This window comes from Microcaecilia unicolor, chromosome 2, assembly GCF_901765095.1.
Source record: "Microcaecilia unicolor chromosome 2, aMicUni1.1, whole genome shotgun sequence".
NCBI lineage: Eukaryota > Metazoa > Chordata > Amphibia > Gymnophiona > Siphonopidae > Microcaecilia > Microcaecilia unicolor.
The window spans coordinates 332,698,860-332,713,677 of NC_044032.1; the positions used below are offsets into that span (position 1 = coordinate 332,698,860).

Here is a 14,818-nt window from a genome sequence, read left to right on the forward strand (position 1 = left end):
AGCGATTGTCCTTGCCCTGCCCTCCTCTCCGTGTCCCGCGATTTTGGCTTCCCCTCCATGTCCAGCGATTCTCCTCTGCCCTGCCCTTCCCTCCCATGTGTCCCGCGATTGTCCCCCTCGCCTCCTATCCCATTGAATCCAGCGATTCGCTTCTGCCCTCCCATCCATGTGCAGTGATTATTCTGTGCCCTGCCCTCCCATCCCATCCATGTGCAGCAATTCTCCCCTCCCCTCCATGGCCAGACTCTGTCCTTCCTGCTGCCCTGCCTTTAAGCAGTCCATCTTCTCCGAAGACAAGCAGGCTGATATTCTCACAAGTGGGTGACGTCACGTCGGGCCCGGAGGATTTTCAAGCAAAATCTAAAAATCTCTTCAACGGCGTTCCGTCGCGCGAGTGATCGCACCGCGCATGCGCGCACACATCCTCCCCGCTCGCCGCGCGGACACGCCCCTCAGTTCTTCTTTTTCCACATCTGAGGAGACAAGGTTTGTTAGCGCTTCGTGTTTCTTCAGGTCCTCGGAGTTAAATCTCTTTTTTATTTTACCCTTTTGAGTATTCTTTTAAAATAATAATTAAACCTTGTTATTTTTCATTTGTACCCTTTCCCACTCATGGCAGGCTCATTGTGGCTTATATATACAGGTACTTTTTGTACCTGGGGCAAGGAAAGGTTCAGTAATTGCCAGAGTCACAAGGGGCTGTGCCTGACATGGGAATCGAAACTTATAGGTAAGCTTTACTTTTGTGGCATAGGTACCGGTACCATGGGTGCCATCGGTACCAGGTATCATGGGTGCCATCGGTACCATGGATGCCATGGGTACCAGGTATCATGGGTATCATCAGTACCAGGTATCATGAGTACCATCGGCACCATGGGTACCAGGTATCATGGGTACCATCGGTACCAGATATCATGGGTGCCAGGGGTACCAGGTACCATGGGTTCCATCGGTACCATGGATGCCATGGGTACCATTGGTACCAGGTATCATGGGTGCCATCGGTACCAGGTATCATGGGTACCATCAGTACCAGGTATCATGGGTACCATCGGCACCATGGGTGCCATGGGTACCAGGTATCATGGGTACCATCGGTAACCAGATATCATGGGTACCATCGGGTACCATGGATGCCATTGGGTACCAGCTATCATGGGTACCATGGGTACCATCAGTACCAGGTATCATGGGTACCATCGATACCAGAGTGCCATCGGTACCAGGGGTACCATGGGTCCCATCTCTGTTATGGATACGCAGGTTATCTGGCAGTCTGATATCGATTCCCCAGCATTTGCAGATTCTGCCTTAGGCTTCGGTACCATCGGGTGCCATTGGTGCTAGCGGCTCCTGTGGCACCTAGCTTTTCGCCTGGGATCAGATCCCCTTCACCGGTACTGCCTCCGGTATCAGTGTAGGTAGCCTACTGGGTCGATTCTCCTTCACTGGAGTCGCCTGGGGAGTCAACTTCTCGTCCCCGTCGTTGAGGTCACCGCGCCTCCATGTTGGATGGATTTCGGTCTGAGCTGCTCTGTCTGAGTTGTTAGCTCAATTTGATGATGCCTCATCTGATGACCATGACGGTCATGGAGTTTTCTCTGCTGAGGATTCTCTAGATCTTCTATCTGTCTCGACTTTCTCACCTTACAGCAGCTCTCCTCTCCGGAGACTTTGTATTTTTCATCTTTTGTGCTGGTATTGTCTGAGGCCATTCCCTTCCTTGTGGAGATTGTGAGTCAGCCCAGGCCCAGATGCTCAAGGTCCTGGACTATTCATCTCCACCTAAGTCTTCTGCCACAGTTCTTTTTCATGATACAAGAAGACTGAATCCCAGTATCGGATCCAAGGGGACTCCAGTTTCATTAGGCCTGGGGTGGTGGATTCTGCTCTCAGAACAGATAGGAGCTCTGGAAACTTGCTTCGGCGCCCCCGGGGCCAGAGCATACAACCTTAGCCTCTTTTGGGAGAACGGCGTACCAGGCTGGCATGATCGCCTTCAAAATCGAGTCCTACCGGATCTTACGAGCACTCCCACCGGAGCAGGCTAATCCTTTTCACCAGGTGGTCAGGCAGCACAAGGTGTGTCGCTGCTTCCTGTCCAGGGGCATTTTCGACACTTGCGATGTAACATCTAGATTTCTGCTCTGGGTATAGTGATGCGGAGACTCTTATGGCTGCGTGCCTCCACCCTGGAGATGAATCAGCAGAAAATTGCAGATATTCTGTGCATCCACTTCCTCTTCTCGGAAGTTTTATAACGGGAAGAGAGTTTTTTCCTTACGCCTCAAGGGGTCGTACGTATACTCCTGCTTCTCGACAGCCGGTTCAGGCGCTGCCACAGCACGCTCATTCTAGTCAACAGCGTGCACCTAAGCAGGCCCCTGCAGCTCCTCAGCAAAAAACCAGAGACGGGGTTTTGACTGACTCCAATTCAGCATACCCACTATATAAATTGTCCGTACCGGCCGTTCTGCCTGTCGGGGTCCGGTTACGATACACTCTCAATCTGGAATCAAACCCTCAAAATTGCTCACCGGGAGCTCAACCCTTTAGCTCCCATCACAAGTAGGTTCTTGCAGAGGAACTCTCCGCCCTTCTCAGCGCCAATGCGATCGAGCCCATTCCACCAGGGCAAGAGGGGCTGGGATTCTATTCCAGGTGCTTCCTTGTGGGAAAGAAAACAGGGGGGGATGCGTCCCTTCATAAACATAAGGGGCCTGAACAAATATTTGGTTCAGGATGCTTTCCTTGGGCACCCTTCTTCCCATAATTCAGAAAACCGATTGGCTATGCTCTCTGGACTTACAGGATGTTTTTACCCAATTTGTGTCCAGAGTATTTTTTTTCTAGTGCCTGGCTGTGGTTGCTGGGTCTCTACGTAGACGGGGAGTGCATGTGTTCCCTTATCCCAACGATTGGCCGTCTCAACAGATTACAGCTCAATAAATATTGAGACTTCTAAGGCACATGGCTTCCACAGTTCACGTAACTCCCATGGCACGTTTACACATTACATCCGCTCAGTGGATCCTAGCTTCCCAGTGGTATTAAGCTTCAGGGAATCTAGAGGATGTGACCCAACTGTCTGCCAGTTTTCGGAATTTCCTTCAGTGGTGGTCAATTCACTCCAATTTGGTTTTGGGGCGTCCATTCCAACTTCCTCAGCCACAAAATGTGCTGACGACGGTTTTATCCCTCCTGGGGTGGGGAGCACATGTAGATGGGCTCCATACTCAAGGACCTTAGTCCCTTTAGGAAAAGCGTCTCCAGGTTAATCTCCTGGAGTTGTGAGTGATCTGGAACGCTCTAAGGGTTTTCAGTGATCGGCTATCCAACCAAATTCTTCTAATTCAAACAGGCAATCGGGTTGCGATGTCTACCTCGACAGCAAAGGGGTACTGGATCTCGCCCTCTGTGTCGGGGCGCCGTGCAGATGTGGCTGTGGGCTCGCCAACACAGTATGTTTCTCCAAGCCCTTTTATCTAGCCGGCGTAAATAACAGTCTGGCCGACGTGTTGAGCAGGATAATGCAGCCGCACGAGTGGTCGTTGAGCGTAACTGTAGCTCGAAAGATCTTCCGGGAGTGGGGCTCCACTCAGTGGATCTTTTTGCCACTTAGTCCAATCACAAAGTCCCTCAGTTCTGTTTCAGACTGCAGGCCCATGGCAGGCTAGCATCGGATGCCTTTCTCCTTCATTGGGGGACAGGCCCTCTGTATGCGTATCCTCCCATACCCTGGTGGGGAAGACTTTGCTGAAAACTCAAGCAAGACCGAAGGAACATGATTATGATGGCGCTGTTTTGGCCCCGTCAGATCTGGTTCCCTCTTCTTCTGGAGTTATATACAGAAGAACCGTGGAGATTGGAATGTTTTCCGTCCCTCATTTCTCAGAACGAGGGGGCGCTTCTGCATCCCAACCTCCAGTCTCTGGCTCTCACGGCCTGGATGTTGAGGGCGTAGAGTTCGCCTCCTTGGGTCTTTCTGAGGGTGTCTCCCGAGTCTTGCTTGCTTCCAGGAAAGATTCCACTAAGAGGTGTTACTCTTTTAAATGGAAGAGGTTGCCGTCTGGTGTGACAGCAAGGTCCTAGATCCTTTTTCTTGTCCTACACAGACCTTGCTTGAGTACCTTCTACACCTATCAGAGTCTGGTCTTAAGACTACCTCAGTAAGGGTTCACCTTAGTGCAATTAGTGCTTCTCATTGTCATGTAGAGGGTAAGCCTATCTCTGGACAGCCTTTAGTTCTTCGCTTCATGAGAGGCTTGCTTTTGTCAAAGCCCACTGTCAAACCTCCTACAGTGTCATGGGATCTCAACGTCGTTCTCTCCCAACTGATGGAAGCTCCTTTCAAGCCACTGAGTCCTGCCATCTGAAGTACTTGACCTGGAAGGTCATTTTCTTGGTGGCTGTTTCCTCAGCTCGTAGGGTCAGTGAGCTTCAGGCTCTAGTGGTTCATGTTCCTTTCCTTAAATTTCATCATAACAGAGTAGTCCTCCGCACGCACTAAGTTCTTGCCAAAGGTGGTGTCGGAGTTTCCATCTGAACCAGTCAATTGTCTTGCCAGCATTTTTTCCTCGTCCTCATACAAGTCCTGGCGAAAGCAAGCTGCACACTTTGGACTGCAAAGGAGCGTTGGCCTTTACGTGGATCGGACAAGCTCCCACAGACAGTCCGCCCAGTTGTTTATTTCGCTTAATGCCAATAGAGGGGAGTTGCTGTCGGGAACCGCACCATTTCTAATTGGCTAGCAGATTGCATCTCCTTCGCTTTTGTCCAGGCTGTACTGACTCTAGAGGGCCATGTCACGACTCCCTTTATTAGAGCCTTGGCTGAGTCGGTGGCTCATCTAAGATAAGTCATTATTGAAGAGATCTGCTAGGCTGCGGTGTGGTCCTCAGTCCACATATTCACATCTCACTACTGCCTTCAGCAGGATAGCCGACGCGACAGTCGGTTTGGGCAGTCGGGGCTGCAGAAATTGTTTGGGGTTTTAGAATCCAACTCCAACCCTCCTAGGCCCGTTTTTATTCTGTTCCAGGCTACACTCTCATTTAGATGTTTCTTCTTTTCAGGTCAATTTTTATTCTGTCCTCGCCGTTGCGAGGCTCAATTGACCACTGTTTGTTGTGTTGTGTAATCCTGGGAGCTAGGGATACCCCACTTGTGAGAATATCAGCTTGCTTGTCTTCGGAGAAAGAGTAGTTACTTACCTGTAGCAGGTGTTCTCCGAAGACAGCAGGCTGCATATTCTCACAAACCCTCCCACCTCCCCTTTTGGAGTTGTCTCCTTCATCTTTTGGATTTAACTCTGCTGCTCCTCAGTATCTCTCCACACTTGTCCTTCCCTACACCCCTTCCCGTGCACTCCGTTCCTTGGATAAATCCTTCTTATCTGTTCCCTTCTCCACTACTGCCAACTCCAGACTTCGCACCTTCTGTCTCGCTGCACCCTACGCCTGGAATAAACTTCCTGAGCCCTACGTCTTGCCCCATCCTTGGCCACCTTTAAATCTAGACTGAAAGCCCACCTCTTTAACATTGCTTTTGACTCGTAACCACTTGTAACCACTCGCCTCCACCTACCCTCCTCTCTTCCTTCCCGTTCACATTAATTGATTTGATTTGCTTACTTTATTTATTTTTTGTCTATTAGATTGTAAGCTCTTTGAGCAGGGACTGTCTTTCTTCTATGTTTGTGCAGCGCTGCGTATGCCTTGTAGCGCTATAGAAATGCTAAATAGTAGTAGTAGTAGTAGCGTGTCCGCGCGGCGAGCAGGAAGATGTGTGCGCGCATGCGCGGTGCGATCACTCGCGCGACACAACGCCGTTGAGATATTTTTAGATTTGCTTGAAAATCCTCCGGGGGCCGACGTGACATCACCCACTTGTGAGAATATGCAGCCTGCTGTCTTCGGAGAACACCTGCTACAGGAAAGTAACTACTCTTTACCTCTGGTCGGAGCGGCGGCAGGCAGGCTGGCTTTGCGTCGCCTCCAGCGTTCCCGCTCAGTGTCCCGCCCTCCTCTGACATCATTTTGTCTCTACGTGAGGGCGGGACACTGAGAGGGAAGGGAACGCTGGAGGTGAGCTGACATCACCAACATGTTACGAACCCAGCCAGCCAGCCAGAGAACCTTGAGGTACAAATGATTATATAGATTACCTACGAAAAGCTATTTCGTTATTATACTGCCTCTGTGTATATCCGTATGCTGCACAAGTGAGATTAAATAAAAATGCTACCAACAATAAAGAACGACAACGGATGCAGCAGCCTATAAGCATGTTTGCCTTGTTTTAAGTGAACACAGAACGAGTCGACGGCTGCACGCCGTGCGCGGGGAAGGGGAGCAATAGAGTAACGTAAGTGGCTTCAACCTTTTGACGTCAAGCATGTCCTGTTCTCAATCAACCCTCCTTGCCATTCCCCCTCCCTCTCCGAGTGTATGACATCATACGAAGGTTCCTTGTTCCACGCAAATCACGTGACTGGGTCCTTCGCAGCTGTCTGCTTTACGTTGTCGACTGTCCTTTCGTGCGGTGGCTGTTATTATTCTTGCTTTTGCTGAGTTACAGTGCAATGGTTTTAGAATTCGAGCTGTGCCCGGGGCGGCGGATCGGGGGAGATCAGCCCTGCTTTATTATTGCCCGAAATTGGCCAGAATCATCAGGGGGACCTGGAGACTGCTAAGCGCATGATACGTATGGTAAAGGTACGGTGGAGGCAATTGGGGGCTTAGGAGATGCGTTTTTTCTTTTCCTCTCTCTGCAGCCGTAGGCTTTATAGGCGAGGAGATTCTTGCATAGTGTTGTAAGAGTAAGCTTTTAGCTTGTGTGTAAAAGGAACGGTACGTTGCACTTAATTATACTCCATTATAATGATTACAGATTGGAAATGGCAGTACTACTACTACTACTTAACATTTCTAGAGCGCTACTAGGGTTACGCAGCGCTGTACAATTTAAACAAAGAGAGACAGTCCTGCTCAAAGAGCTTACAATCTAATAGACAAGGTGAACGGTCGGTCCGATAGGGGCAGTAATAGAGTTGACTTCTTAGGTACAAGGTTGCCGTTCTTCCTCTTTATAGGTGGATTTCTTTTTCTTCTTTTTGCAGTGTTGTCTACGATTGTGTCACCCTTTTCGCTAAGGCCTTGCATAACAATTATTTATATGATTAGTTTGGTAGTTTGTGAGGTTTTGGATGAAGATTTGTGCGATGTCACAGTTATATTGAGGAGGCATAAGGTATAATTTGGTTTTACTGTCATTTACTTTTTCGTGAATTAGATGAATTAGAAAAGAAGCTAAATGACTCACTAAAATGGTATACGGTCAGTGGTACAGACTGGCTGCGATTTTCAAAGGGCGAGGCATTTCCGTGTTCATAGGTCTGTGTACAAAGCTGTTTCAGTATTGGGGCAAAGCACCTGTGCACTTGAACTTAGTGTAATAACTTTAACAAGCTGTAGCTAAATGTTATCCTTTTTGATATATATATAACTTAACTTTTCCAGGTATGCTAATTTGCTCCAGAAAGGTCGTGCCATTATCGCATGATATTATGAAGCAAATTATATTTATTAATCAGTCTCCTAGTGTAATGATGCTGAGCCCAAGCTTCCATGTACCTGAAAAATCTGGAGAGAAACTACGCCATCTGGCGTTTATTTATTTTTATTTTTTATTGCATTTGTATCCCCATTTTCCCACCTATTTGCAAGCTCATGTGGCTTTCATAGTATTGTTAACATAGTTGTTCCAGTATATTATAGTTAGTATTGTGTAGAGGTTAATTAGGGGAAGAAAGAAGGACGGGATTTATAAGGGTATTTATAGAAGGTGGGCTTTCATAACTGAATGGGTTGGTGAAGTGGATTAGTGGGGCTGTAGGTTCTCATTGTAGGCCTTGTTGAAGAAATACGTCTTCAGAGAATTGCGAAAGATAGTTGTTCGTCGATTGTTTTATCAACTAATAATACAGGAAAATTCAGAATATCCGAGAGTTATTATTATTACATTTGTACCCCCGCGCTTTCCCACCACAATGCTCAGTGTGGCCTTACATAGTAATTGAATAGGTGACTCGCGCTTAGAAGCCAATATGGTAATAATGAAAACCATTTTTGCGGGTGGAAGAGCATTTTTCCTGTGGAAATAAGCTTTTAAAAAACTGTTCACAGTCAGTGTGAGGAATAATGTGTGCATTTGTGTAGAGTTATTTCAGAAGAGGGAAGAATATGGAAGATTGTTAGGCATGTTTTTAAGAGAAAAAAAAATCCTGCAGATAAATGCAAACTTCTGTAGGTAACTTCTGAGGTAATAATAAAACTGTTTTTATTGCACTATTGGATCTACTCAGCACTATACTGCGGTGATCGGTACTAGATACAATATGTTCCCACCTCTAAAGAGGTTACAATCCAGGTGAGTATTTGAGGCAGTGGGAGGTAAGGTCCTAAGGCATGTCATTAGCAAAGCAGGATCTGAGCTCTGGCTTCCCAGGTTCTCGGCCTATTGCTCAAACCGATAGGTCATGTCCTCGTATTAGTATTGTTTTGCTTCATTATTGGTACAAACACTCAGTTATATAGTAAGATAGTAAATGTCTACCCTGCGCATGTTCTGTTTTCATATGTGCATGGGGGCAGGAGCAGTTGAGAGAATGCTGGTGGGGCTTAGGGATCCCCACCAGCCATAGCAGCAGATGCTGATGCCACATGTGAGGGGGCACAGGCCTCCCAGGCTCCCCTGTGGCTGCTGGTGAGTGAGGAGGAACTTTAAGGGAGTCCCGGAGTAGGGGAGCTGCATCTGTTTGGGAGGGTGGGCGGGGTTGCTGGCACTTGTGGGGTGGGAGGGTTTCATGAGGTGCTGTGGGAGGGACAGAGTTCAGGGTGGAATCTGAGATTATCCAATTTGTCACTTACCCGACAATGGGCCAGTCCTGTTTGATAATTGAGACTACTGTACTTATTATATTCCTCCTAAAAATACCGTGGATAAACAAAGTATACAATAAAAGAAAACAGCAAAAACAAAATTAAAATTGTATGTATAAATTATGGCACATTGCTGTTGAAGTAGTAGATACCTAGTCTAAAAACAAACCATTGCTGAGATCAAATGATTCATGCCATACTGTACAACATATGCTTACTACTCATTACAGGTAATGACATTCTACCAAGATCATTAGTAAAACCATCTGCTTTCAAAAGCCTGAGTAAAAAGAAAAGCTTTTTAAGCTGTCACTTGAATTGCATAGTGTCAGCTAGAAGCCCGAGAGAGCTGAAAGTGTGTTCACAGGAATTAGGGATAGAAAAGACAAAGGACTTCATTTCAGTGAAATGTATTGTAGTCAGGGATGGAATGGTCAGGTGCTTTGTCTGTTTGGACCTGTAATATCTCTCTGCTTGGTTTATAATTTTTAGAACTATCAAAAGAATATGGTACTGTGTTTTTCTAGCACCTTGTGAATTACCAATATGATCTTAAGTCTGATATGAAGAGGACAGAACAAAATGTTGGTAGTAATGCTGAGTAGGTGAGCTGCAGCGGTGATTTTTTTTTTTTGTTTACCTGTTACCTGAATGGGTAAAAGAGGGAAAGGAGTTTTCAAGTCTGGTTCAGGCAGCACTCCAAATGCTGTAGCAGCTTGTCCAGTTGATACTTTTCTTTGCCACAACCATCCCTTGGAGACTAACTCAGAAGAACAGCTGCTGAAGGAGACCATGAGAATGGGAGAATTGACATTTTATTTGGCTTTAGAAACATCTCTCACACCTGAGATATACAGAGCCAGGCACAACCCGGAACTGTTATTCCTGAGCCTGCGGGATATATGCAAAGTGAAAAATAGCTAGGTGTTGAACATGCTGAGCTATTTGTGGTATCTTCTCCTTTGATGAAAGATGGTGATGGAAAGGTAAGTGAGCACACTTTTGAAATCTGGAAATAGGTCTTTGTTGGCTATGCGTAAGAAAGTCTTTAGACCAGACTTCTCAGTGCTTACAGTTGCCTACCAAAAAACCTTTGGAAAGTGGCCTGCTATAGACAATTTGGATAAAGTTCTTACTGGCAAATTTAGTATGATGGAGTTGGGGAACTCTCTGGAACTCTTGCAGAACATACTACTCTGATTACAGATCATGGAAAATCCTCGACTTGTTGGAACTGAAGGTAAACAAATTAGTCTCCTCAACAGCATCCTTAGTTAAAGATAATATTGTAACTCAAATTGGAAATGATGGAGAATTGTTCTAGGATCCGTGCATTTCAAATTTTCCAAGGCAAACTGGATTTCATCTGAAGAAATGCTAACGAGATATGAATGAAATTCTGGAGATTTCATTGGACTCTTGTCCTAGTTTAAATAGTACTTTCCTAAGTGAATTCAGTTGTTTAATATGGGGGGGGGGGGTGTGGATTTTGCTCACACCTTTTTCAGTAGTAGCTCAAGGTGATTTGCATTCAGGTACACTGGATATTTCTCTGTCACAGGAGGACTCACAATCTAAGTTTACACCTGAGGCAATGGAGGGTTAAGTAACTTGCCCAAGATCACAAGGAGCAGCAGTGGGATTTGAACCGGCAACCTCTGGATTTCAAAGCTAGTCCTCTAACCACTAGGCCACTCCTCTAAAGTTAGAAAAATCTGATACGAAATGCATAGGCAGCCAGTGCAATACCTTGAGATTTGGCAACATATCATAGGGTTCTTTTTATCAAGCTGTGGTAAAAAAGGCTCTGTGCTAGTGGCGGGGACTGTTTTAGCTGTGTTCTGTGGCCCTTTTTACTGCAGCGGGTAAAAAGGCTGAAAAAAAAAAGACAGGGCCATGAGGTAAGAATGCTCTTACTGCTTGGCTATGCGGGAGAGAGCACTTACTGCCACCCGTTGAGGTGGTGGTAAAGGCTCCCGCGCTAACCTGGTGGTAACTGGGTAGCACTTGGCACTGCCAAATTACTGCGGGTTAGTGCCACACTAAAAAAAATACAGGACAATTTTTCCCTAGCATGGGAAATGGCGCCCACTGGGGCTAGAACTACTGTCAACGCCAGCGTTGGGCCGGCAGTAGCTCCAGATTAACGTGCAGTAAGCCCATGTGGGGCTTTACCACCCCATATTGTAAGAGTGTACCTATTAAATGGGCATCAGCGTTTTGAAGTAGCTGCTGGGCCTTCAAATGTGTTTGAAAAGTGGCTAAATAGAGTGAGTTACAGTAATCAAATTTAGCCATATCGAAACTTTGAGAACAATTTGGAAATTCATACAGTGTGGGTTTAACCTACTTAACGGTCTTAAGCTAAGGTGTTAAAAAGAAAACTGGAGAATTGCCTTAATCTGTGCCTTCATGGTGATGGTGGAGTCAGAGTGATCCTTAAATTACAAAGCTGCTGTGAGATATCTGTATATCACTGAAAGTCAATCATGAAAGAATGTCCAAAGAGTACAAATGACTAAACACTGCAATCTCAGATTTAGAGAGATTCAGTAACTGATTTGTAGCCATCAAGTCTGGGAACAGAATCGGAGGGAAAGAAAAAATTAAAAAGGTCCCGATAAGAGATGCTGCTGCTAGGCTACCTGTGATTTTGCTTGTCTGTCTTGTTTTGCTTTATTTTGAATTAGATAGGATGCTTGTGATTTTGCCTGTCTGCTGTGTTTTGCTTGGCCTGCTAGAAAAAACTAGAGAGACTCACTTCCACAACAACCTATTAAACCCTTAAAGTAGCTCACAGGATTATACGACCTGCTCCTGAACGAACTGGATGACGGTAGCTTATAAGTGAGACATTTATCCTATCTTATCGAATATGCTTAAATGCTAATATTGCTAATGCTAATACCAACTGATGATAAGACTGCTCAATATAGATACTGCTTAAAACTAGTTTCTCACTACTCATCTGTCAATAATGCTTGATGTTGACATTGCCTCATACTGACACTGCTTAATGTTCACACGTAATTTCATTCACTAATTCCCTTAAGCACAGCCAAACACCACGAACCACAACCAACATGAATACCAACAAATTATTCATGATAATTTATTTCCTTCCCCTAATCTACCACGCATGGACCACCTACAATCTAAACAACAATCTACCCACAATACACAAACCCTACAGACAATCTAGTTACTACTCATCAGACCAAAAGAACAGCAATCAACTAAAAGGAAGAACAAACACACACGGACACAACCAACAGGAAGGAAGAAAGGAAACAACAAACCAGATACCAAGAAAACAGGCAATTAATAAAAATCAACACATCTAAGCCCCAAACCAAACCTTACCATTCAATCCAACTGGGGTACATAAACGCCAGATCCTTAGTAAATAAAACAGAGACTATAACAGACTGGATTACTACAGACAATCTTGATCTTCTATTCATCACTGAAACCTGGATCCATGACCTCAAAGACCCCATAATCTTGGATCTATGCCCACCAGGATACAAAATCACCCACTGGACAAGAAAAGGAAAAAGAGGCGGTGGAATAGCCATAATATACAAATCCGAGTTCACAATCACAACCACAGCTGAATCCATTCTACCACAACTTGAAATCGCCTTGGTAAGAATCAATCACCCAAACCTGCAGGAAAACCTCAATGCAATCTTACTCTACAGACTGCCAGGCAACTGGCAAGACTCACAAACACACTTTATGGACTTCATCTCAAATACTTGTGTTTCTACCTCAAACCTTATCATAATAGGAGATATCAACCTGCACCTTGAAGATTTCACCCTAACAAGCACCAAAGAATGCAAAGAGTTCCTACAACTATGGGATCTCCATGCACCAAATATACAACGGACACACACTAGACATTATCACACACACATTCGATACAGACTCAAACCTTCTACTAACAGATACAAGATGGACACCCGCACCGTGGTCAGATCACTATAAAGCATACATCACCCTCCAATGGCGAAAAAAAGACACAGTTAATAAACAAGAACGAAAAACCTACACCACGAGAGGAAAAATAGACCCAGTAATATTCTGGCAACAGATCTACCACAACGGATGGACAACAAAAGCAGACACAAACGAATTCCTTCTAGAATGGGACGACAGATGCAGAACAATACTAGACAATATTGCCCCAACTCAAACCAGAACCTCACATAGGAAGAACTCAACACCATGGTTCACTGAAGAACTGAAAAAACTCAAAACACAAGTAAGACGGTTAGAACGTGCGTGGAATAAAAAGAAAGACGACCCAACACTTAACGCCTGGAAACAACTTCAAAGAAAATATAAATATACTATAAGGCAAACTAAAAGATTATTTTATAAAATGAAATCGGACCGAACTACAAAGACACACACAAACTCTTCCAACTCGTGAATAAATTACTAGATGTCACACAATCACAACCAACAACAAAGACATACCAGGAGCAGACAATCTCGTGAAATACTTCACTGAGAAAATTGTACAACTGCGACTTAAAATACTGGTTAGCACCACCGATTACACTGCACTCCTTGACTGCCTAGATCCAGACCCTGGTGTATACCCAGCAGACAGAACCTGGACCAATTTCGAGATACTATCGGAGGATCTTATCTCCCAAACGCTCAAAAGATTTGCCAAATCTCATTGCAAATTGGATATATGCCCAAACAATCTTATGACATCTGCCCCCCATCAATTCATAACAGACCACGAATCACGTAAACTATATGCTACAAATTGGACTCTTTCCGAAGGAAAAAGGAAACATTCTACTCACTCCCATACCCAAAGACACAAAGAAAAGTGCCAGTGAACTAACCAATTACAGACCAGTAGCATCCATACCCTTAATAACCAAGCTAACAGAAGGGATGGAAACCAAACAACTCGCAAATTATTTAGACAAATTCTCAATACTACACGACTCCCAGTCAGGATTTCGGTCTAACCACAGCACGGAAACAGTACTAGTTACCCTCATGAATAAATTTAAACAAATGACTGCAACTGGCAAGAACATACTACTGCTACAATTCGACATGTCTAGCGCCTTCGATATGGTTGATCATGGAATATTATTACATATCCTCGAATATTTTGGAATCGGAGGAAACGTTCTCAATTGGTTCAAGGGGTTCCTAACCACACGACCATACCAAGTGACATCTAATTCGACCACATCAGCTACATGGATACCTGAATGTGGAGTTCCACAGGGATCCCCCCTCTCACTGACTTTATTCAACTTAATGATGATACCCTTGGCGAAACTACTATCAAACCAAAACATTAACCCATACATATACGCGGACGACATAACGATCTATATTCCATTTAAACAAGATCTAAAGGAAATCTCCAATGACATCAACCAAAGCCTACACATGGGCGCACACATTCAAGTTGAAACTCAATGCAGAGAAAACCCAATGCCTAGTTCTCACCTCGCAATACAACACAAACAAATTCACCACTATTGACACACCAAAATTGAATCTTCCAATTTCGGACACCCTAAAAATTCTTGGAGTTACTATTGACCGACACCTAACACTTGAGAGTCGCACGAGAAATACAACCAAGAAGATGTTCCACTCAATGTGGAAATTAAAAAGAGTAAGATCTTTCTTCCCAAGAACCGTCTTCCGCAACCTGGTACAGTCAATGGTACTCAGTCATCTAGATTACTGCAATGCACTCTATGCCGGCTGTAAAGAGGAAATAATCAAGAAACTCCAGACAGCTCAGAATACACTGCAGCTAGACTCATATTCAGTGAAACAAAATACGAAAGCGCTAAACCCCTACGAGAAAAACTGCA

At 45.0% G+C, this 14,818-nt stretch overlaps 1 protein-coding gene across 1 annotated transcript in view; it reads left to right on the plus strand.

Annotated features, from left to right (window-relative positions):
- Positions 1–6,487: 6,487 nt before the first annotated feature.
- The window catches only part of LOC115463653 (sialic acid synthase-like), an 89,603-nt gene continuing 81,272 nt past the window's right edge, over positions 6,488–14,818 (plus strand). The window contains 2 exon segments of the mRNA XM_030194360.1: positions 6,488–6,655; positions 6,657–6,719. Coding sequence (XP_030050220.1) covers positions 6,587–6,655; positions 6,657–6,719 — 132 coding nt within the window. The 5' untranslated portion in view covers positions 6,488–6,586.